The sequence below is a fragment of the Equus przewalskii genome, chromosome 7 (assembly GCF_037783145.1).
Source record: "Equus przewalskii isolate Varuska chromosome 7, EquPr2, whole genome shotgun sequence".
In the NCBI taxonomy this organism is placed as follows: domain Eukaryota; kingdom Metazoa; phylum Chordata; class Mammalia; order Perissodactyla; family Equidae; genus Equus; species Equus przewalskii.
This window is the reverse complement of record NC_091837.1, coordinates 80830899-80856780: the sequence shown is the minus strand read 5'-3', so window position 1 is coordinate 80856780 and position 25882 is coordinate 80830899. Positions and strand designations below refer to the sequence as shown.

General features: G+C 41.1%; 1 protein-coding gene across 1 annotated transcript in view; it reads right to left on the bottom strand.

The window, feature by feature from the left end:
• The window catches only part of PHLPP1 (PH domain and leucine rich repeat protein phosphatase 1), a 219534-nt gene extending 200282 nt beyond the window's left edge, over nt 1-19252 (bottom strand). Inside the window, 2 exon segments of the mRNA XM_070627811.1 lie at nt 17600-19006; nt 19009-19252. Coding sequence (XP_070483912.1) covers nt 17600-19006; nt 19009-19105 — 1504 coding nt within the window. The 5' untranslated portion in view covers nt 19106-19252.
• Nucleotides 19253-25882: the final 6630 nt, after the last annotated feature.

Below are 25882 nucleotides of genomic sequence, written 5' to 3'. Positions count from 1 at the left end.
CTTACAATTTGTCACATCTTCATGCTCACTTCATAAACAGATTTAAGCCACAAGTCACTTTAACAATCTAGAAATGGAAAACGCATTCTTCAGAACCAGCTCTTATCTCTGAATTAATATATAAGCAATAGGTCATGGGAAAAAAAAAATCAAACTATCTCAGAAGTTCTATTATTCCATAAATGATTTTACAAACAGAAGGGAAATGGGATATAATGGAAGAGACAATTCAAGCTCTGTCATTTACTAGTTGCAAATTTTCTACTGGTTTTTGAGCATCATGTCTCCATATCTACCCCACCCACAGTCATAGAGAGTGGGAGTAGGGAACCAAAACCATGGTATCAAAACCGTCCAAAACAAACCTGCCCAATGCAAGCACTGCCAAACCTGTAAAACCGAGTGTGGCAATCATTTCCTCCACCTTCAGTTTACTACCCACCCTCGCCTCCAGTGCAGTAAGGTGCTTTACACTAGTCCAAGAAAGGATCACCCCACATAAAATTCAGCATAGGTTGAAATCAAAGTAATGAACTCCCAAAAGAGGTTATAAACTATGATTAGTTGGTTGATTGCTCAAGAAAAAGCATATTACAATAAATATTGACACGTGGTTTTTCCTTACCTTCTAACTCACTAAGAAAATTGAGGCCCAACTTCCTGAACTGTCACTTAAATGAATCTTTATCTTTACCCATCCTTCCTAGCAGCCTCAAAGAAATAGGCAGCCCTCCTTCCACCCACGGTTAACTCCTTCATGGGTGTTCATGATTCCACCCCTTCTTACTTCTTCCAGGACTTTCCTGATTATTTTTCCCTCTCCATTCGTCCTTCATCCTTAGCCTCTCCCTCTCTCTTCCTTCAGGATAGAAACAGTGTTCGAGTTTCTTCCTTCAGGACCTTTTCCCTTCTTCTATCGAGGTATAACTTACATCTGGTAAAGCACACAAACCCTACATATACATTCAACAAATTGTCATATATGTTTATACCCAGGAAACTAAAACCTGGAAAAATACAAAAAACATTATCAATAGCAGATGGCTCAAGCCCCTTCTCATCAACATCCCTCTGAAAGGTAACAACTGTTAGGATCTGTCACCAAAAACTAGTTTTGCCTGTTAACTGGCCTTCACATAGTCGTACAGTATGTCTCTTTTATATCCGAATTCTTTCACTCAACATAATCCACTAGCACTTTTTAAATACAGTCATTTCTCAGAGTTGCTCCCTCAACCCTTTCCTCATTCTGCCCACTCCATCTAGCAATTTCATTCAATCCAAAAACTTCAACTACTACCTAAATATAGGTGATCCCTGAGCTCTTTAGACATACCTGGATGTCCTTCAGGCACCTTAAGTTAACAAATCCAAAATCTACTTCACCATCTCTCCTCCTTACCCTAAAGTCAATTCCTGCTCTTACATTCTGCCTGTTAGTTAATGAGACTACAGTCAACCAAACTAGAAACCTCCAAGTCATCATAACATACAAAACCCTGTGGGTCTTGTTCACACTATATCCCTGGCATAGAATATAGTGACAAACTTCCTGACATGGAAGACATACTCACATTAGTTCAGGAATGAATAATAAATCCCAGACTGTTCCTTCTCCCCAACATAAAATCATCCAATAAGACCCAAGAGTTCTACATTCTAAACAACTCTCCTATGTCCGCCGCTCTTCATCTGCGCTCATCTAGTCCAGATCTTCCTCAGCAGCTCCCTGCTCCCCAAGCCAGGAATGCCCTAACCCATCCAGTACTCCTACTCCTGGTCTACTCCTCCTAATAGTCAAAACCATCTGCCACCTACCCCAACTGCAACAGAGTTGACTGATTCCCTATTTGGTACAACAACCACATTATACAAACCTCAAAAGCAGCACACTCTGGATTGCAATGATTTCTTTCTCACCTACTAGGCTGAACTCCTTGAAGCAAGGACATTCTTTCTTTGGATTTCCAGCTCCTAAAAGAGTGCTCTAAATGTTTATTAAAGGCCAGGAGAGGGCAGTCTCCAAGTCTCGAGCAGCTCCCTTTCCACTCCATCCCCGAGCTGGCTGCCAGTTAACAAATATAATCATGTCACTACCCACTTTAAAATGCGCAGTAGCTCCCACTGCTTATCAAATCAAGTCCTTAGCATGGAAGGCCTTTCGTCATCTGGCCCCAACCCGCTTTTTAGTCTCATCTCCCACTTTTTATCTCATCACCTAACACCACCACTCGAGCATCTCACCACTCCGTACACACATCGTGCCCTTTCCTTCATGCTTTAGTTTTTGACATGCTCTTTTCATGCAATGCTAGTCCCCCGTTTACATGGGGAATCCTTCCCAGGAAGCCTTTCCAGATCATTCCACTTCCAGGAAGAGTTGGTTTGTCAGGCTTCTGGGTTCCTTTGGTACTGTGTAAATGCCTTCACTTAGGCATTTCAAATTTTATTATAATTGTTTATGTAAATGCCCCCCTACACACACACACACCAGATAGGGAAGCCTCAACATTCAAAAGGCATTCATCCTGAGAGCCTCATAAGTTTAATACAAACACTCTTTTCAGACCTCTTCACTTCTGTCCATGGCCATGGCCAGCACCAGCATTTATTCAGAGTGTGAAAAAAATGCCTCTTACTAGGAAACCAGGTACATAAATGTTTATATTACCTTCCTGAGAGTTACCGCACATATGGTAAGCAGTAGAAAGCAAGAAGGCCCACTGAGATCCGGAAGCTGGGTGGTGAGCCAGGTCCATTTACCAGCTAAACGGATGATTATAATCAGCTTAATGTGCATTACCATTTCAAACTCATCCTCAGCAAAATCTGTCCTCAACTGCTAAATATTTGTAAATACCAAGAGCAGGAGATACACCTTCATTCATTCTCATTTCACCAACTCCTAGCTATCAGGCCTGCTCCTCAAGCTTTACTGAATTAATTAGTGACTTTTCCTGCACAACCTCTTGCTTCCTACTTTCATGAACTGACCCACAATTCTCCCATCACTCAAACTGCAAACTTGTCATCTTTGAGTTTCTATCACCAAAAGAGCCAATTAGCTACTGAGTTCTAGCATAAGGTCTGCAGCTGTCTCCTTTCCTCCTGCTACTGCTCTAGTTCAGGCCCTCAGCATCTCACTGAACCACACCAAGCTCCTAATAATTTCTCTCCTCCAATTCTAATCTCTCCACTCCCGATTCACCCAATGCTGGTACTTCTTAAACTGTATTGTACAGACAAATCACCTGGGGATCTTGTTAAAAAGCCGATTATTCAGTTAAATCTGAGGTGGCACCTGAGATTCTGCATTTCTAATACATTCTCAGGAGATGCTGATGATGCTGATCCACAAACACACTTCAAAGAGCAAGACTCCATTCAATGCTGTCCTGGAATAAAGTGCCTAGCAAGTAGTCAACAAGCAGATGCTTGACTCTCAATCAGGAATGTATAAGCACAGATTTCTATGCTAGGTAATAAACCGGACTAGATGCCCCCAGTGCCTTCCAGCGCTCAGATTCTATGCCGTTCCTGGGATATCCGTGACACTGTCATCCATTTCTCACCCAAGAAGCCTGGTAAAGCTATACCATAGCAGGTATTACTTCAACTATCACATTCACCAGGTTCTGAATTACTAACTATCCACAGACAACTCTGCTTTAGTCTACTCCAATATTACAAATGTTTTTAAAAGATAAAGAAGATATTGTGCAGGGGGTAAGTGTAGTTGTGCTTATGATAGTACCTTAAAGATAAATGAACACCACTACTTCCCTTTATCCATCAGTATTATCTGGAGGTTGATGCCACTCGGGTCAATCTATCAGTTTCTTAGAACCAAGAGGGTTGTCAACTGTATTGTTTTGGTGTTTGGTATGGGGGTGTGGGGGCGGGATCAAGTGCACATCTACAGAAGCAGGAAGCAATGACTGCTCCCAATTCTGTATTAGCAGCTGCAAGCCGATTCATGATAAAAGTAAACATTCCAAAGGTACTAACTACAAGAGGATCCCTACTCTCAGAAATGGATTTTTGTGTGGTATCTTCAGAATGACATTATCTTAAGCAATTCCAAGATATCTGTTTATACAACTTCTGTCATCATGTACTTATTTATCAACGAGACAATACCATTCAGTTTTTGTTAAAAACACCAAGTCCCTCCCATGACTTGGATATAGAGCAAGGGATTTTGAGTGTCCACTTTGTAATCACAAGGACAGGTAACTGTTCTCCTTATGACTACATGGATGCTAACATTTCTGTCAATATTCCCCATGAAAATCAGCTTGTCGGGTGTTGATAATGCTCTAATGAGTTAACTGAGGTCTCTGTAAAAATCTGTCACAGGGCACAGAAAGGTGCTAATCACAGTGGAAAATACACATTGGCAGGTAATTAACCTGAATGTTGATTGATCTGAATTGGAAGTATTTTCATTTGAATTAGAAGCGTGACTTATTTTTTAGTCAGACAGGATTTGAATAACCTTTTTCTACCATGGTGTTTTTCATAATTTTAAAACTAACATAAAAAGTAAAATGAAGATTTTTTTCCCCATTGTTGTCATTCAACATTACTACATGAGACGATATTTCACAGAGACATTTGCCTTTCACTTCAAAAAGATTTACAACAGACCATCAGTAAAGACAACTTGCCATAGGTAGTACAGATTTTACAGCCATGCACAGAAAAGTTACTTTTGCTCATATGAACATTTAAGAGCTGTGTTTCCTCACAAGAAAGAATTTCTTTAAAAATTCCTTCATCAGTGAAGATCCAGACAGCAGATGGGCAAAGTCAAACCTAACCCAGGTTGTGACCAATCCCTCACTTTCCAAATTTTACACTAATGTGCACTACACTAAAAGAAAACACCTGCCTCCAGAAGACAAACACAGCATTTCCCTTAAACCCAAGGAAAGCAAAACCTTCCCAGCCCTTAAAAAAAGAAAGAAGAGAATGTCTTTCAAGTGTATGTAGGCCCCCTGCCAGGCTTCAGGGCAACCTTGATCATGTGCACAATTGCATTCTCTTTTCAAAAAAGCAAAACCCAGAACTTAGATTTTCACAGACTATGACATCAAGTGGAGCCCAAATGATTCACATGGATAAAAAGGCCTAGATGCCTAGAGAAGGGTACCTGGTAAATCTTAAAGGATTAAGCTGGATGAGTTTATTAATCCTAAATTCAGTCTGACTGGACTCTGAACTAGTAATTTATGGGTGCTCCTAAAACAAGTCAGCATCTCAGAATTACGGCAACAGTCTACTCCTTCTGGTCCTTCAAGATTTGCCTCTAGAATCTTTTGGGGATTTAGAAGTTACACAGTGGATTTAGGAGCCTCTCTCCTTTACTGCTACTACAGTAATCTGTGAACACTGGGCCTCTGTCAGAACACTTTTCACCTTTGTATTGTAAACATTGGCTTGCTTCTTTATTTCCACAAACATGCCTTCCAATCTATAAGTATTTCAAGGGATCCTAGAAAATTCAAATTAGTCACCTTTGAATCAAAAGCACCTCTGACATAGTAGATACAGTAATTACTAGATCAATGAACAAGTGAAAATGTACAGTCTGCCAGTGTCACTGAGCAAAAGTATATCCCATCTTCCCTAATGAGCCCCAATTAACTCTAATTAACATTTGTGGCAATTACTATTGCTAAAAATAATAAAACCACACTACATTTGTATAACATCTCACAGTTTACAAAGCACTTCCACATATATCACCAAATCTTGAACCTCACAAAGTTCTCTGAGACAGATTTTTTTTTTACCACCTTTTCTCTCCCTCTCTCTCTAATAAATGGGGCTTAAGGAGGTTAAGGGGTTCATTATAGATCTCCCATCAAGCAAAGAAGCAGTTCACAATCAAATCTAGGTCTCTAGTTCTTCCATCAGCGCTCTTTCCACCCTAAGACCAGGGCTCGGTTTATAACAACTAGCACTGTTGCCCTAGGCATTTCCATTCATTTCACTTGATCTTCTCAACAACCTCAGGAAGCACAAAGGGATGATCTCTTTCTATAGAGAAGGAAAGAAGGAAGTAGAGCTCTGGGGTCAGTGGCAGAGCCAGAACTCAAGTCCAGGCCTTAACTCCTTCAAGTCTAAGCTTTCCAAATGCTGCTATGCCCAAACGCCCCAGAAGGTTCTTAGAGACATTTTCCACATTCAGTAAATCGAGGTGTTACAAACTACATAGTTAACTAGTTAACTCTAGTGTCAGAAGCCTGGACTTGAATTCTGCCTGTGCCTTGCTTGCTGTATAAATCCAGACAAAAGTTACTAAGTAACTCTATACTCAGTTTCTCTATCGCAATACTGGGGTGATAACATTACCTCATAGGGTTGTTACAAGGATTAAATTAGTTAACATTTATAAAGCATTTAAAACAGTGTCTAGCACATAGTAAGGATGATATAAATGTTTGCTAAATAACAAAATGCGACTCAATTTCTCGAACATTATTCAGCAGGATACAATGATGCTGAGGCAGTTGAATTCTTTTGCAATTGTTTCTTCAAATTATTGGACTGTCATTGTGGAAGAAAGAAATGTTACTCGCAAACACCTAAATAAGTTTGACAACTGAAGCTTTACTTCATTCACTGTTTCAGGCAGTGGGCCTGGAGATTGTCCCCTTAGCTGTCCCTTAAGCATTCAAGTCTTCTCCAGCTAAGATGATTTGGAACTTTGACAACACAACTAAAGGCCTGCAGAAGAGAAACCTAGTTCTCCACCAGACGGACTCGTATAAGGCCATCAAATCCAGCAGTAGTATTTTTGTCTTGTGGTCACTTAATAACTAAGAATTGGTCACCAGACCATGAAAGCCTGCTTACCAAAGGTGGTAGATGTTCTAATTTGATTTTTCAATGTTTGCCATCCATTACTTTTCCCTCCCCACTAAAACTACTTCATCTTTTCTGGGAGTTCACTTACTCATAGCACAAAAGTATGACAGGTACCATTAGAACACTGGTCCCATATCACAATTTCCTGCTATCTCATCACGGAGTTGTTCTGCATTATATTCTTGTCATCTCAGTTCAAGACTATGCATGCAAATCCCTTCTCAGGTCAACTACAGAAAAGCTCAAGGTACCACTGGCAGGATCACTACTGATTTCAATGGGTATGTTAGTCTTCATTTTTCTATATTTAAAAGATACATCACGTGTGCTTCAGTGACCTTCAGAGTAGTCCCCAGAATTTCCCCAGGAGGGGAAAAAAGGAATTTCTTCAGCATAAATAAGCAGCTCAGATTGCTGCCTAATCCAAGTTAAATTATTCAGAGTTCAAAATTTGGAGAATGGGAATCACTGCTTTATGTCTCTGCTAAAAAATTTCCAATGTATATAATTTCCAATACGTAAAGGAAGAAACCACATCCAAGCAGCATTTTATACTCTAGCAAACCCCACTCCCACCCCAGCCAGTTAGGGATGACAAAGTATCCACAGGAAAGAAGTATCCTGATACATCCACGTTCCAGAAGACAAGAGTTGTCATCCTGAAAGCAACAGTGACAGACAGCTATTAGGGAGTAAAGAAAAGAAATGAAGTCAGATAAAGATCTTTCCCTTTCTCCCTATTTTTCCTCAACAAATGCAAAACAGCTACGAAACCTACACTGCTCTATATCATAAGTTTTAACCCCTGCCTGTTAGTTAAAAAAAAAAGGTGTAAGCTCTCAGGAAAAGTGGCATTTTAAATCAGCGAAAAAACTCACTCAATTGGACAACTCAATTATCCAATAAAAAGCGTGGGGACAATTTGTTCTTTCCTTGTTCCTATCTTAAACAACAGATAGGTTAAAATTATCGGCATAGAAAATAAAACTATAACATACTACAGGAAAACATGGAAAAAACTTTTTAAATCTTGGGATGGGGAGGCTTTCCTAAGCATGACCCAGAACCTTGACTATCTAGAGGAAAAGACGAACATAAAAGTGTTAACAGATAAAGAAAATATTAGTGACTTATAAAACAAATCTAGTTTCAGGGCTGACCCCGTGGCCAAGTGGTTAAGTTAGCACACTCCACTTCAGTGGCCCGGGGTTCACCAGTTTGGATCCTGGGCGCAGACCTAAGTACCGCTTATCAAGCCATGCTGTGGGGGCGTCCACAGGATGACCTAGGAAGAACTAGGATGACCTACAACTAGGATATACAACTACGTATTGGGGCTCTGGGGATGGAAAAAAAGAGGAAGATTGGCAAAAGATGTTAGCTCAGGGCCAATCTTCCTCACCAAAAATAAAAACAAGCAAACAAAAAAACAATCTAGTTTCCCTAAATATACCCCCTGAAACAAATCTATAAGCTAGTAGGATAAAGGCAAATATCCAAAAAAAAGAGGCAAGGGATATGAACAAGCTATTTACAAAAGAAATATGTTACCAATATGTGAAAAAAAAGTTGTACATAATTAAGAACTGCCAATTTTTTTAAATCGAGATTTTCCCCCCCAAGACTATTTACTCCAACCACCCCCTCCCATCCATAAATATGACTACCACCTCCCATCACATCCTACCTCAACATTCAAAGGAGAACATGTGTGTGTGCACGTATCACATATGTGGTGGGGAGGTGTAAGAAAGAGAACAGGTCTCCTCGAATTACAGTAGTGTTTACATCTTCCCATAAGGAGAGATCCTTATTACATAAAACTGACTGTCAGCCGCCCCTAGCCATACCCCCTCTCTAAGAGACCATCAAGAGAAATTTCTCCTCTGCTTCAGCATCTGGAGTACATATTCTATATGTCAGATGCAATGTATTTTTACCCCTTTGTGCTTCTGCACTTTAAAAATCTCCTTCCTCAGTCATCTCTGAGGAATTAATTGACTCAGGAGATTAACTTCCATATAAGGGAAGCGAAAACTTTTGCTAAGATAAATGATTAAAATGAAACCTAATATAAAAGGGAATCTCCCTCTCTCACCCCTAAAAAGATTCACAAACTGTCTTTTTGCTAATAGGATTAGGATATATCTTTCTCTGTCTCTCTTTTTTTTTTTAGAGGGAGAGGAGATATTCAAAGCAGTAGCAGATTTCATAATAGAGACTTCCAAAACCAGCAAACAGCAAAAGCCCAAAGATTACTGTATTAAGTTCTTTCAATTTTTTAAATCACACAAAAGTAGAACTGTAGGTGTACCTGAATAAGCTATGTGCATTTAATTGTGAGAAGACATGTTTTTTTCTTTCAAAAAAATTGCTGAAATAAAGAATATAATGAATACTGACTGTATCCTTTTAATAAACATATGTCTGTATGGGAATTTTTTTCATTCAAAATCTATTCTTAAATTTTTCTCCCAAATATTAAAAAAAATTCAGTGATTTATTTTTTCAGTATTTCCATTCTTCTAATAATTTCAATTTCAAAGTACTAGACAAATCACCACTGACTTTCTGATTTCCTATCACTGTAACTCTTCTCAGTCAACTTTAAAGTTCTAGTATAAATCCCCCAAAGGGTAAGAAGATCACTGACAAAGTCTAATTTCCCTCTATGCATTTAAAACACCCAACTATTCCATTAGAAGCTCGCTCCATATAATCTGTCAAAGGGATATGCAACCTCCCAAAAGCACTGATTAGAATGAAAAGAAACTAGAAACACCTTGAAGTAATAGAGAAACCACCAAATGTGTAAGACACTCCATTTTTTTAAACTTTCATTTTGAATAGTAAATATAAGGATGCTCCAAAGACATTAAGTATACAAATTCATAGCGTGGGGGAAAAAGAAGAATGGACAGATAATCCAAATCCTGAGTGCTATTCCTAATTCTGAGACTGACTTGATCAATGATCTTGGACCACTTCACCCTTATGGACTTGCTTTCCCCATCTATAAAAATACAGAGGTTAGAATCTCTACAGGATCCTAAATTCTAAATCTAATCAAAACAACCATATGAAAATTTCATTTTCTTTAAGGGTTTTTTCTTCTACTCACTCTAGGCAGAAGTAGACAGGCTCACAGCTCACTGTGATTAAAGTTAACAAACCAGCAAGTTTTGTACATTTGGATACAGAGTCATCAGTATAGTAAACTTTATAAATTGGTTGACGAAAGTATCTTGCTTTATAAGTCAACTTAAGAAAAGAATCTTACGTTAACTTTAAAAAGGATGTATTTCTTTAAATTCATCTCTAGCATGCTGAAGTCTGCTTTGTGGAGCAGGGCTGGCAGGGAGAGGGTAAATCAAACATTATCTATTCTGTCATTAGTCCTAACTTACACCAAAAAGGTGGTCTGCTTTGGTTGGCAACCTCAGCTGGCTTGTGTATATTAGGTCCAAATCCATTCCTTTCTCCCTGGGAAAAGGCAGGGGATTTGACTGTTTTAAACCCATGGACAGGTCTTACAGAACTTAAAACAACTACAACTCTTAGTCCTTCTAATTTGAAGAACAGGCTCTCTAATGGAGCACCAGAATGTTAAGAGTTGGAAGAGATCTTAGATTTATTCTACTCCAAGCTCACTGTTTTACTGATGAGGAAAGCAAAGCCCAGGACAGGCTGAAATGAATGCCCAAAGTCATACCAAGTTTCCCAACTCTCAGACTAGTTTCTTCAAAGTACAGACCATTTTCTCCCAAAGTGTGAGATAAGACAATACAAATTATTTCCCAAAGCTGTTTTTGAAAAGAACAAGGTTACTTTCACTCAACCCCAGGACACATCAGCCAAACTCAAGAACCATAATGTAGCACCCATTCAAGCACTAAGGTACAGCCCGACGAGCTCTCAAAATGGATGGATGGGAACAAAGAAAGAATTCCTTAGGAATATTTGGAATATATTTCTCATAATTAGCAATAAAGGTAAAAAACTGGTCTGTGTCTGAAACGTCACACTTTGGACCATATGTCAGGAGTGAACTGATTGTAAACTCCAGATAATTATTAAATAGGCAATGAACACAAGTATAGATCATATTTCCTTTTGTTGTATTTAAAAACATGCTTCATATGTGAAAAGAAAGCCCAAACATTCTAACATATTGTGATTGGAGGCAAGTATATGAAAAGACTCATTCTCCAACAGCTCTTCCTCAGATGTATAAGTGAGAAAAAAGAGACAGCAACAAATACAACACTCTTCCCACTTGAAAAGAATGCAGGAAAAAAACCTAAAAATAAAAATCAACCAATTCAAATTACCTCGAACTTCAAATTTCTAATTAGATTTTTCACTCATTATTGAAATGGTCCAAAATAAAATTATTTCAAATTTTAATCAGTCTTCAACTGAATGCTTTCACATAACTAGAAATGAAACTACTTTACTTTTAGCAAGCTTCATTTGGGAAAGTATATACCAAAAATTCTGGATTTTTCTGTTTGTTTTTTGCTAAAGTATTGACATTTACAAACTCATAAAATACACACAACCCACAAATAGAGTATTTCTCTCCGTTTCCTATAGAACTTTTAGGTTCCAAACTCAGAGGCCACTGGACTTGTACCTCAACCAGACACTTTACCATTAAATACATTTTACAATATATTAAAGCAGTCTCAAATGTAAAAATACAACAGGGAAACAATTATCTCAGCATGAATGTGGCATTATGAGATGGTCTGCTTTGTTTCATTTAACATACTAAAAGGTACACCAGGGATATATATATTATATACATAACATACAACAAAATCAGCTGTAAATCAAAGTGTAATAACATAACAAGACTTCAGCAAACTAGTAACTGTTATCATGCTCAATTCTAAAGCACAATATCATATCACACAACTTGAAAGAGCTATTTCAGTTAACTAAATATTCTAATGTTCTTTAATCAAAGTATCGTTAAAGTCTATTCTTTCCAGATCCTTGAGTTTCAACTTATCAAAATTTTCCAAAGCCTAGAGCTGAAGTTTCATACAAATCCAAACACAACCAGTGACACAGACTTATGTCATAAATACCTAATATGTCTAAAGAATCCACATGGTCTATTGTTTTGTTTTGTTTTAATCATACCATCTTTAGAAAACCAAAGGTAAGTATAAAAAAAATGGTTTTCCTTAGAAGCACAAAGACATGAGGCCAGATTCAAAACCCCTCATTACCAGTGTTGTACCAGATGCCTGGGATTAAAGGGGTGGAGTGGGTTTTAAAAGGCGGGATTTTTTTAAAAAAGGCTTCATTTTCCCAGACTGTTTTGGACATTTTGATAACATCTCTTTCTCTTTTTCAAAATGTCAAGCGTTTTTAAAGGAAATGCTTTTCTACTGAGTGGCTTCAGGGTCGCTCCACTTTCACAGTACAACAATTAAACTCTTCTCCTGTCCAGATAGTCTGAACTGTGTTCAACCCTGGCACAAAACAAAATCATTAAATCTAAGATGCCTCATTTGACAGATGTCTCATTAAATTCATCTCGGAGCTGAGGTAAGAGATACCTTTGAATGCGGGGGTGCGGGGACACCTGTTAACTTAAGAAAACTTTGAGAGAGAACTGATCTCTCAAAACCCACAGAGAGCTTCACTCACGTGAAACAGAAGATATTGACAGTATGTGGCACATCCAGAGTCTCCTGCCACGGGAGAAATGCCTCTGTGCTGTCTGTGTGTTTAACACATCCCTGGGGACCCAAATAGGATGGAAGGCTGAAGAATCAGGGCATACACCACCAGCTGCTTCACAAAATTCCACAAATTGAATTCAACAAATGTTTAAAATGCCAAATATTATTCAAGGCTTGGATCACATACAATGTCAAGGAATGTTATGTTACCAATAAATCAAATTCAGAGTTTCAAAACGAAAGAGAATAAGTCACAACAAAAACACCTTACACTTCAAAAAATACTAATAATCTTTGGATAACCAATCATTTTAAGGTGGTTGATTTAACAAAAAGATACAACTGTCAACACAGAAACTTTACAAACTCCCTATAATTATTTCAATGAGCACAAAAGACACACCACTTTAGGAATAACTATGAAATTCAGGGAGAATAGCTTACTCTCTAGCTCTATATAACATATGAATTACAAAAACTGTAAAATAGCATAGTAACACCAATAAAGCACTAATGATCACAAAAGGAGAAATAATTCTATTTTAAAATGAAAGGTTTAAACAAACCTTTCTTTCACAATCAGTATTTTCAATACAATTCAAGCCTTACAAGCAAGGCTATGTTTTAAAGGAACGGAATTGTCACACCTTCACCCTCAAAGCTTATCCACTTTTCAGATGAAGTATTAATTCTCTAAACCCAATGAAGATTTAAGGTTTCACAAATGAGATATGCTTGAATAAGAGAATAAAGAATCATTAGGTAAACTTAATTTCATATCAACTTAAATGCAAGTATGACTATTTGCAACCAGAATATTTAGAACACTTTAATATATTTTCTGTATTGCCTACTGATTTGCCAGTTTTGGTTCTTTACATTTTTAAAGGCAGCATGATAAAAATAGAACCATCCACATTTCACGAGGAATATCACTTTGGACTAGAGGATAATATCACCTCATTATCAACAAAAATAGCCTATTTTCTGAATGCTTTTAACCAAGTGAAAAATTCAAGTATAAATGAAATTCAGCATTGTTTCATGGAAAGTGATATGAATTGCAAAACAGAATATCCAAGCTCTCTCTTCTCAGCTCTGCCAAGGACTGAAAAACCACAAGTGAGCGTCAAACCTCTCTGTGCACCAGTTTCTCTATGTGAAAGGAGGATTGACACCAACTCCTCCCTAAGAATGCTTCTGAAAGGACAAATGAGATGATTTCTGTGAAAGCCCTTTAAGATTTCTGAAGATAAACCCATCATATTAATAGACGTCATCACACCACAGTTATGAAGGAAATGACAGAATGCACTTTCCATCAAAAACAACAAATATAAAATTTAAATATAAAAAAATAAAGTTAAACCCTTTGTTCTTAAAACCAAAAGGAGTGTTCAAGCACACACTAGTGTCACATGTTCATACCACGATACCCAATACTGCTGTAATTATAGTAATAAGAGCCTGCTCGTCAATATTACAGCTTAATGCTGAACCACCCCTTCTTGGTTTCCCCGTAGGAAACCATGTAAGGTCTGATCATTTCCAGAAGAGAAAAAGAGAATATGAGAGGGGTAAGGAGATTGTTCTCCTGAGCAATGCCAAGAAGTCACACATAAAAATACCTTGTCCAGATTCACTAGGCACAGGGGGTGTGCTCCCCATTCTGTCAACATCCTTCCCCTCTATGACAATTTGAACTGAAATAGCTAGACTACTAAATCTAAAGGGTAATAGAAAAGAGTCAAAAAATATAGTTTCATACTGCCCTTGATCAATGACTCAGACTCCCCAGGGAGTCCAAAACACAAGCTCATTAATGTTTTGAAGTCCATAACTTACATCAAGCAATCTAAACTCTTAAATCTTTTTAACCTAAAATTACTCTCTTTCAGGGAAAATTTATAACTGATTTTAAAAGGAAATTAAATTTTAATGTACTTAACATACTTAAGATAGTTAACTTCAGATAAAGCCACTTAAATTTTTTCATATTTTAAATCAGCTAAGAATCTGGTTGCTTGATAGGTGCAATAACAATTCTGAAACTAAGTTTTCATTAACAACTCTGGTAATAAGATAGTACCTTTTGTCCAAAGCCTTCTACTTCATTACTTTCATTTTACTTTACCCAAATAAGTATTTAAAAATTCAAAGCAACCACAAATGGCTTTCAAAGCCTTTTAAGAATAACTTGAATCAGGTTATAAATACTAAAATTTAATTGAAAGGTCACCCTCATGAGAATGAAAGTTCTCTACTGGACAAGAACCTCTCAAAAAAACAGCTGCCTAGACAAATGAGATGGACAGCAAGTAATGAGCTCAATTTAAATATAGGAAAAGATTCAAAAGGACTCAAAGGCAACTTCCTACTCTATCCTTAACTTCAACTACACATATAAACAAAAAGATACGCAGCAATAAATTTAAGAGTACGTTATATGTAAAATTATAAAAACAAATGTGGTAAACAACACCTCCTTAAAGGGTGTCCTCTAAAACAAACACTAATTCTCTTCTTCCTAAGGAAAAGAATTACCATCAAAATGTAACAGTTCCCTGTTGGGTGTGCTGCATTCCATTGCAGCATAGGGGTAATTTCTAGGAATCTCCTCCAGCTTGGTGCAAATCTTCGTTACATGTGAAGTCTTGACAACGTCCCCATAATTAGCGAGACCACCTTATAACAAGGCCCTTTTGTTCATTAATAACTAAACTTCCTTGCAAAAGTTCAAGTGGACTCACTATATGCTAAATTTTGTTCAATGGCAAATGAATATCAACACAGACATTTGATACACTAATTTGGACTTAAAATAACTTCAACTTGGTATAAAAACCAAAATAAGCAACTAGACATCTTTATAACAATCAAGCATCTTCCTTCTAGGACACCTGTACACCGGCTTCACATTCAAGAAGAGGTCAGTGTGTGGCTTTCCCATTTTACTAGTCATTTTTACGAGCGTATACACAGAGGCATCTATGTATTTATGCTGTGCATACAGAAATAAAGCAAATAAATTCAGAATGAAGTAACAATTAATGCTTTTCATAAACAAAAATCCAACAAGATTTAAATGACCACACCAGAAATTTAAGATTTAACCAAAGATAATTTGTCCCTTTTTTGTTGAGATAAGTTTAAAAAAAAAAACTGTGTATCATCCACCTAGAATATTTTAGACACACTTGAAGAGACAATCGACGAGATTCAAAGATAAATTTCATGACTATGACACCCAAAACCTATCCCATGGACATTTACTGTAATCAACATATCCAATCATGAGGAAAACAAGGGATGCAGAGCTCTTTCCATATAAAATATGTTCAATACTGTTTATTTAACATATCCCTGCTTTATATATATTTCCTTCAATGTAATTAGTTTGGTTATAAGGGCATTTAACATTCTCATGTTAACAAAATATTCTCATTCCAAGTACGATTACCATATAATGCTTTTGTAAAATAACTATTTTACAAATTACATGAGCTACCGGAGAAAATGACATAGATGTAGCTCTTATGTTAAAAAAAAAAAAAGAATACACACCTATTTTCTAAGCCATAAACTTTTAAAGGCATGTCATTCAGTTGGGACATTATCTTCAGACACTGCAAATGCTATTGTATTATGATATGATTTTCTTTATAAGGCAAAAATCCATCAGATATCCACCTGAATTACAGAAAAACTTAATGAAACTTAGAGGAACACCTCACCAGGAATTCTACTGGTCTTGCATATTTCAACGTGAGAGTAAAGATTTCTTCATTCAAACTGACTAAACTGCCACTAAGACACAACTTGGACCAAAAACATATTAAATTAGAAAGAATGGCTACAGCTTAATGAAGTTACAAGTACGATTATTTTTCCACCATCACCTACAATCTAGAATAGTAAAGCTGGAGAAGATACAACTCTTCCGATTTAATTTTGCTATGCTAACTTTATTTTAAATAAAAGTGCTTATCATTAAGAACATAATGCTTCAAACCAGAGGAAGAAAAGGATGCAAACAACTTACAAACCTCCAATAGAACAACCAGGATCTATAGATCCCTAATTTAGTATCCACCAAGCCTTCAAGCAAAAGAGAAACATTAGTTACCCCTAGTCAAGAATTTGATCTAATGTCAATTATATCTCAATAACGCTGGAATGAACAAATAATAGAAAAATAAAAACGGATTTTAATCTAGAACTGAAAAAAAGAATGAGGAGGATTTTAGATCACATCTCAAAAGAGGCTGACCACTTAAAGTCTTATTGTGATCCCTTTTCCAAGCCACCTTGCAATGGTCAGTTCTGGCTATAAAGGGTGGAAATCAGAAATGAGAGAAAGAAATAGGCAAAATCACTTTCGATGCAAGAATCAAACTTGCAGAGGAGATTGAAATACAGCAAAAAAGCGCTGGGGAAAAGTATCACTAAAAAGGATCATATCTGTTAAGTTTCTAACGAGGACTAAATGGGCAATTAAGCCTGACAGAGGGCCGCCCGAGTGCACTGGGTGGCAAGGAACGAGCTGCCGGGGTATATCACAGCTAGAATGGCAACTAAGGATAGTCCAACGTAGGGAGAGTGTTGTAGGGCGCTTCTGTGGTCATTTTCCTCTGTTGGTACTAACTGCACGCGATAGTTTACCTGAAAATCCCAAACTGCCTCAAAGCCAACGTGCCATGAGGAGAGGCCCGAAGGCAGCACCTTCATTGTTGAACGTACCACTGCCTCTTCCAGTCTCTGCTTCCCCGACTTCCCGGTGGTTCGGCCCCCTCCTCCACCTCGCTTCCCAACCTCTGAACCCTCAAGATTGACACAACTCGCGGACTCTAAAATTGCTCAATTTAGTATTACACAGATGGCACGGGAAAGCTATAAAGAAGCAACAAAGACTCCCGAGGACCTGCGCTTCCTCTCGGGTTGGGCCACCGGACGGCCATTCGACTCATTTCTCGGTGCCTGGAAGTGCTGACAGGCGCCCGTCACAGCGCAGGGGAGCTCCTTACCTGCATAGAAGCGGATGAGGCAGCCGATCTCCGAGTCCATGCCCTCCTCCTGCACCCTCCACAACTCCCCAAACCCCAGCTGGAAGAGGTAGTCATTTTGGATCTGCAATGGCTTCTCGTCCGCCTCCAAGCGCCGGGTGGTCTCTCCGTGGAGCTGCACGTACAGGGTGGGCGGCGGCAGCGCCTTCTCCGGGGTGGCCCCGGGCCCACCCGGAGTCGACGGGGGGCGGCCAGGGGCCACGGCTGCTGTCGCCTTCTCCTCCCGAAGTCGATCGCGGGCGGCCCCGGCCGGGCCGTCGACGCCCCTCGGCGCTTTCGGCTGCGGCGGCGGCGGGGAGGCCGTCGGGGAAGGCGGCCGGGCGCCCGCTCCGGGCCGGGGCTGCGCGGAGCGGCCGGGCAGGCGGGGCTGGACCGGAGCCCCCGTCGGGGCCGGGGCGGCGTCGGCCTCGAGCTCCTCGGACGACGAGGCGGAGCCGCCGCCGCTGCTGTAGGGGTCGAGCTGGTCGGACACGCTCTCGGCGCTGGGGCTCAGGCTGAAGCTCTCGGTGTCCGAGGCCGGGCCCGCGGCCGCGCCGTCCAGGGGCCGCGGGGCGCCCGGCTCGCCGGGGCTGGAGTCCGAGGGCGCGGGGCTGGCGCGGGAGGCTCGGCGCGCCCACCCGGCCGGGGGGCCGCCGGGCAGCGGCAGGTCGACGGGAGGCGCGCGCGGCGGGCCCCCGACGGCAGGAGGCCCGGGGTCCCGTGGCTCGGCGGGCGCCAGCCGCGGGCCAGCGTCGGGGGGCGGCTCGGCGCCCAGCACCTTCACCACGCCGCCGCCCTTGTGGCCCAGCTGGAGCAGGCGGGCGGCCACCTCGCCGGCCGTGGTGTCCAGCGTGCAGAGCACCGGGCGCAGGTAGGTCGAGGCCATGTGGCGGTCGAAGACGTGCACGCAGCCCCGCCGGAGCTGGTGCCTCACCCAGTCCCGGTCCGACGGCTGCAGCTGCAGCATCTGCCGGTGCTTCAGGAGCAGCGTCTTCCTGTCCAGGCTCCGGGTGCACAGCGATGCCGAGGCCGAGCAGGAGGCGGACAGGCCGGCGGCGCCCGCGGAGTGCGAGGCGGCGGCGGCCGAGCACGACGACGAGGACGAGGACGAGGACGACGACGACGACGACGACGAGGCGGCGGCGGCCACGGACAGATTCCGCTTCAGCCGCCCTCTCCGCAGCAGAAGGGAGTTGGCGCCGCCGCCAGCCCCCGGCCCCGGGACAGCCCCGCCGGCGGGGGGCTGGGGCGCGCCGCGCCGCCGCCTGCGCCCCGCGCCTCCCGCCCTGCCCGGCAGCGGCCCCGGCTGCGCCTCGCCGGGGGCCTCTTCCCGCGCCCTGCCGCTCGGGGCCGCCGGGGTCAGCGCGGGCTCCGGGCTCCGGCCGCCCGGCCAGCCGCCGCCGCCAGAGCCGCCGCCGGAGCAGGAGCTCGGTCCTCCCCGCTGGGCTCCGGGAGTCGCTGCGCCGTCGCCGCGGCGGCGGGCTCCATTGCAGTGGGGCTTCGCGTTTCCCCCCCAGCTCCGGAGGCAGCGGGCGGAGAGGGAGGCGGAGAGGCGAAGGTGGGAGACGGCGGCGGCGGCGGCGGAGCGGGGAGAAGGGAGAAGCCAATGGCGTTCGGCGCGGCCGTTCCAGGGGATTATGTGGCAATTCGGAGCATTCCGTCGATGTCTCGGTGTTCCATCCCGCGCGCCCGCCCGCCGGCCTCGCCGCCACCGCCCCCCCACACACGCCCTCCCCGCCCGGGTCGCGGGCTCCCGAGCGCAGGCCCCGCCCGCTCCCCCCACCTTACCCGGGCGAACCAGCCGCGAAGCTGGGCTTATTGAATATTAATCACGTGCCGGGAGCGGGAAAGCGGGAGGCGGGCGGGGCGGAGCTCCACGCAGGCCTCATGAATATGCATCATTAGCATGACGGCCTTCCAGGGAGGAGTGGGAACAGCCGGAGGACGGCGGGGAGGCGGGGCTTCAGGGTAAACAAACGTTACGCGTGCGTACGAGGGAGGGGCGATGGGGCAGTTTCCCGGGAGGTTCCTGCGTGGAACTCAGAGAGGGGGCCGCCGAGAATGGAGAGGCGCGCTGTGCACCTTGGGAGTTGTAGTTCTATTGCCGGTAGGGGCGGACCTGAGGGAAACATGGAGAACTACAAGCCCCAGAGATCCTTAGGTTACGCCCCCCCCCCCCCCCCCCGCCTTGCAGCCGGCAGCTGGCGGTGGACAGCGTGTATTGTGCCCCCTGCTGTTGAACTCTGTGGCCAGGAATGTTCTTGTTCATTAACTTGTACCCGACCTGGCCACTCCCGCTCCCCAGAAGACTTTCATTTTTTTCTGCTAATTGAAAGTGAGGGCTTTGAGGGACTGTAAACGGTACGAAGGTCCCCAGTCCTTGGTCCTTATCTCCACCCGTTATATGAGATACTATTTATATCAGCTCACGGCAGGATAACTGGCCGTCAAAGTGGGCCAACCTCACTTTTTCCCCACTTTTGCAAGGCCGGGGAAGACAGGCAGTGTCCGGAACTTCTAACTTGGACGATTGTTGAATGTGTTTGGTGGAAATCGTGCAATCCCGAACCAATCCTCTCCCTCTCCTATATCTGAGAAGGAAAAGGGCAAAGGGCTGAGATCGCATTTTTGCCCATTGATCTTAAAGTTTGAAGTAACTTAACGACACAGAAAGCAGTGGAAAGTGGAAGAAACGTTAGAATGGAGACGGTGGGATATGAGATGGGCTGGTCTTGTGTGTTCTCTCTTACGTCTTCCCTTGTTTGGGTTTTTTTTTCAATATTCAGAAAATTTTATTTTCTACTGCTGCGGTGTTTAGTTGTGGTCTGAAAAGTTGCTCTTTCTTATTAGTTAAAACTATTGTGAACTAGACTAGGGTAGCTTACTATTAAAAAGAATTTAGTAAACCTTTTTAATTGAATTACCATTCAGATTGTTTTATAAATCTGGATTTTCACATATGAGACTCAGCTGCGTACTATCCAGGGCTTGCCTTAACTTAAAGTTTCTAAACTTGCGAGCGACGGGGGAAGAGAGAGACAGAGAGAGATCAACTGGAACTTATAGCTGAAATAGAAATTGATACAGGCAAGGAAAGTCGTGCTTAGGTTATCTACATAGTTTCATTGAAGAGGAATGTGGGTAGCTAGTAGGGCAAAAAATATTTCTCTTGATTCTTAAAATTTATGAAAATTATTTTCTGTATTTTTCCTTTGAAGTCTTACCCCTTGGCCTCATGAAACTAATTTTTATTGCATTTCAATTCAATCAACAGCACAGAGTTCCATGTTTTGAAATTAGGGAGAATGCAAATTCTCCCAAGAGAGATAAGATAGTCAAGTCAATTAATTTAACAAATAATTATATAACATTTTATATACCAGTTGCTGTGTTACAACAATCGAATAAATCAGACACTGTCCTTGCTTTCATAGAGTTTATAGATTAGAGAAAAAGGCATTCAACAAGTGAGAAGGGTGTAGGGTAGGGGAAAATAGAAGATGCCATGGGAAGAGACAAAAATAAAACAAGGGGAACTGACCTAGTGTAGGAAGTCAGACAATAGAGACCTAACTTTGGATGATATTTTCCGGAATGAATGAAATGGAGCAGTTGATGAAGAATTAGTCTCTGAGAGAAAGCAAAGAGGCAGAGAAAGAGGTAAGATATTAAAGGTAAATTTCAACTATACTATTCCATATGTTGCCTTCAGTAGCCCCTAAACAATTAGTTTTAGAAATGAAAAGAATGGTATTTTAATTTAGCCTTCCTTTAATAAGATTAAAAAACAGAGCATGTTAAAGTTCAGTACTAAAACGTGGACTGTTTGTATCCCTTTATATTTGTTGGTTCCTTAATTGATTTCCTACAAACCTCTTTAATGTTTGCTATATTAAGAAATATATATTAACTCCCAAATATCTGCTTTCTAGAGTTATATTTCTTTAGCTAATGTAACAAACTCAAGGAAAGTTTTTTCTTAATCATAAATACTGTCACCATTTGGCCAATGTCCATGTGCATCCTCTCCAAGAAACTATAATAGTGTACTTAATCTATCTCTGGTTTATGTCATTTAGCTTTACAGTCACCACGACTCTGCCTTTTTATCCTCTAGGAATTTTATTTACTCTTTGAAGGCATCTGTAACCAAAACACCTCCTCCAAAAGGGAAAAAAATTAAAGAAAAAGCAATTCTCTGAATTACTCAGAGAATTTAGTATCCGAAGTATTGGAGGGGGGAGGGGTTGGGGAGTCAACATACACACCTGCCAGACTTGGTACAAGAGATTTCTAAATTGGGAGGAGGAGAGGAATAATGAATACTGGTAAAGTATCTCAACATCAAGAAAAATGAAGTACATTCCAGACTCAAAAAAACATTGTTGGGGGGTGGGGAAGAGGGCAGAATGTAGAATATAATTTCTACATAGAGAAACTATTTCATGCATAGTGTCCTTAATCTGAAAGATGCCATATTCCATTGTACGCAGAATAATAAAACTCAGAGTTGAGAGGAGAGTAGAAAAGCAAGGGTCTATGGTGTGTTCCATCCCTTGTTCCACTTCCAAATCTTTAATAAAGTTACTAAACTTGGGCATGAGAGGAGAGAGAGAAAGAAGATGAGAGTTCATAAAGAATAGGACAGTCTAGATCAACTGGAACCTCGTAGTTGAAATAACAGACATTGATGAGGACAATGAAACTTGTACTAAGAGCTTGCTGGTATCGTGGAACTTCATCCAGACCATCTGCCAACCCATACTGTATAACTTCTCTGAATAAGAAAGGATTTTGGTCAAGGACAAATGTTTTCCAGACCCTCATGAAATAGCAGCTTCTCCTACTTAAAAGAAGAGTGGGGAATAGGCCCGTATCCTGAAACCACGTAACTAACTCATGAATGTCTCCCACCCGTTAAAGTGTTCCAAATGTTCAATCTAATACGACATTTCTGACTAGCCACACTTTTCAAAGAATCACATCTTAAAATGTTAAAAGATAATCCTGAAAAGAAACAACAGATGTAAAAGTTGCAAACCCTGATGCCAACTTGTTAAAATATTTTCACAGCTAAGTATAGAAAAAGGGAACATAATTTTCAATTTACTGCCACAGTTTATTTTATGCTGTGCGATTTATAACTGACTTGCTGTGTTTTGCATCTAGGTTAATCCTGTTTGCATCCTTAGATCCAAGATAAAAGAAACCATCTCTGGAAATTTTTTTCTTAATAATAGCAGTTGGAATTTTAATAGAGGCATGAATTGATAGCTGGGATGGTTTCAGTCTGAACTGTTAAGGGCTCAGCTGTGTCCAGAAATAAACTCAGAAAGATGCAATATACAATGTAATACATTTAGTTAGTACATTATGAGCAAGGAATCTAATTATAGTTTCACATTTTTGTATCCCTTGAGCTACTAGTGGTTTACCATGCCCAAATTGCTCACTGTTTACTCATTCTTTTTTACTAGGAGGGACCCATTTAGCCAATTACTGCTCTACTGCACTAAGTGGGGCCCAGGTGGCCAAACTGAATTCACATGTTCCCTGCTCACTGCAGGATGAGATGGTCTGGGCTCTCTAAAGCCTTACCCCTCCCTCACAAAACTTATCCTTTCAACTCTATCAAGAACTTAGATTGCCAATATCATCTTAGGTAGTCCACTTTATAGATACAGCTTGATAGCTTTTCAGATTTTAGTGTGCCCTTTTTAGTCCCATAATTCTTTATCTTATTTCGCACATCCAGCCTTATGGAAATAAACAGATATGTATATCTGTGTCACAACAACTAACTATTAGACCAAGAAATAGAGATCATGTAATCCCACCACTTCTGGTAACAATGTAAATCATCTGGGACGTTCATTCAATAAGTATTTATTGACCTTTTATGTGTAGGCACCACTTCCAGTAAATAGTATAGACGAAAATACCTCTTCTAAGGAAGTTTATGTATAGGCATTGTCATTTTTTTAATCTTTAGTTAAAATTGACCTATCTTCTTCTTTTGTATAGATGGTTCTTATTTTAAGTAAATGGAATAAATGAAAATCTACATCTATAACATACAGTATAAATATTTCTTCCCAAAGTATTCTTTACTCTTCCTCTTATACATATGTGAATTCATCATACAATTGTTTTAACTACTGGGCTCCTGTAATATTAATGCATTTAAAGTATGTTAATTTTAAAAGTTGATTTATATCCACTTTTTTAGAAACCCATTTTGGGTTCTAACAGGTGCCTAACACTGCTTCCATCAAGATTCATATCTAACAAAAATCATTCTTACGTCATCCAAAGCATGTCCCCTGAATCTTCCATGACTAAATTAGAAAAGTATCCAATAATGATTTCTCTATACTTAGAGTCATTAGTTATACTCTGAAGAGGCAGCATGGTTATTCTCCTTTTTGCCCCAAAATAGAAAGATTATGAGACACAATCAGTCCCTAGAAATCTTGCCTTTCCCCTCTGTTTCCCACCACATCCACTGGTCTGGACTCCTAGACACATTGTTTCTTAGGGCTGCTGCAACAAAGTACCATGAATTGGGTGGCTCGAAACAGCAGAAATTTATCCTCTCACACTTCTGGAGGCTGCAAGTCCAAAATCAAGGTGTCCACAGGATCGGGCTTCCTCTGGAGGCTCCAGCGGGGAGATCCTTTCTTGCCTCATCCAGTTGCTTGCATTCTTTGGCTTGGAGTGGCATCACTCCAGCCTCTGCCTTCTGGTATCTGTCATCTCATGGCCTTCTCCCTGTGTGTCTGTGTCCAAATATCCCTCTTCTTACAAGGACACCAGTCATTGGATCAGGGCCCACTCTAATCCCTTAGGATCTCGTCTTAACTTGATTGCATCTTCGAAGACTGTATTTCCCAATAAGGTCACATTCTGCGGTTCCAGGTAGATGTACATTTGGGGCGGGGGGGACACTTCAGCACTCTAAGTGCTTTATATCACTCCTCAAGAGTGACAATGTGAAATTTACCAGACTTCTGGATTTCAAGGATTAGTAAAATCCTCCCCCCTCAAAAAAAGTTGGTGACCAGACTAGGGCTTTTAACTTTTTGCTCATTCATTTATATATTTATTGAGTCTCTGTTATATGTCAGGTACTGTGCTAGGAGCTGAGTATATAATAGTGAGTAAAAGTCATACACATTGCCCTCAAAAACATTTTTAAATTATAAATATTATTAAAATACTATTAAAGAAAGTACTCTTTTGTTTTTCTGCTGAGGAAAATTTGCCCTGAGCTAATGTTTGTGCCAGTCTCCCTCTGTTTTGTATGTGGGTCACCACCACAGAATGGCTGCTGATGAGTGGTATAGAGCCACACTCAGAACTGAACCCAGGCCACTGAAGCGGAGCCCACCAAACTTAACCACTAGGCCATGGGGCTGGCCCCAAGAAAGAACATTTTAACCCACACAAAAAGTGGGAAGACAAATCTCAGCATAAAAGGTAGTTCCTTTAAATGGAAGAAAGTTAACTTTATGAAAAACTCATTACCTTGCCCTTTTTTTTTCTCGTGTTACCATAGATCAGGAAAAATACCATCCCAAACCAGTACCCCATCTCAAAGTGGCATTTGAGAATCTCAGCACTGGAGCTTGCAAAGAGCTGCTGTCTCTAGTGCTCTTCCATTCTATAGCCAGTAATAGATGGTTACAGTAAATACAGAGCAAGAATTTAACAATTTACAGGGCCATCCTGGTGGCATAGTGGTTAAGTTCACACACTCCACTTCAGCAGCCCAGGGTTCGCAGGTTTGGATCCCGCGCCAGACCTATGCACCCCTTATCAAGCCATGCAGGCATCCCACATATAAAGTAGAAGAAGATGGGCACAGATGTTAGCTCAGGGCCAATCTTGGTCAGTGAAAAGAGGAGGATTGGCAGCAGGTGTTAGCTCAGAGCTAATCTTCCTCAAAAAAAAAAAAAAAAATTTACAGCCATCTGTTGCCATATGGATCAAAATATTACAAAAAATGACCACTGCACCAGTGCCATGGAATATGTGTGAGCTTACCATTCCTCTGTGGGAAAAACGGGGTGCCAGGACAGTCAAGCAGATGGGCTCATGCTCAAGTGGGTGTACTAATAAGTCAGGTATAATGATGGTGACAACGGCAGAATAACATTCTCAGTCTTCTACACATTCCATAATTTGAAAGGTGGCTCTGTGTAGTATTTTGCGGGAGTTTAATAATACACAAGGCTGGAAGTCAGAAGTCCTCATTCTAGTCCT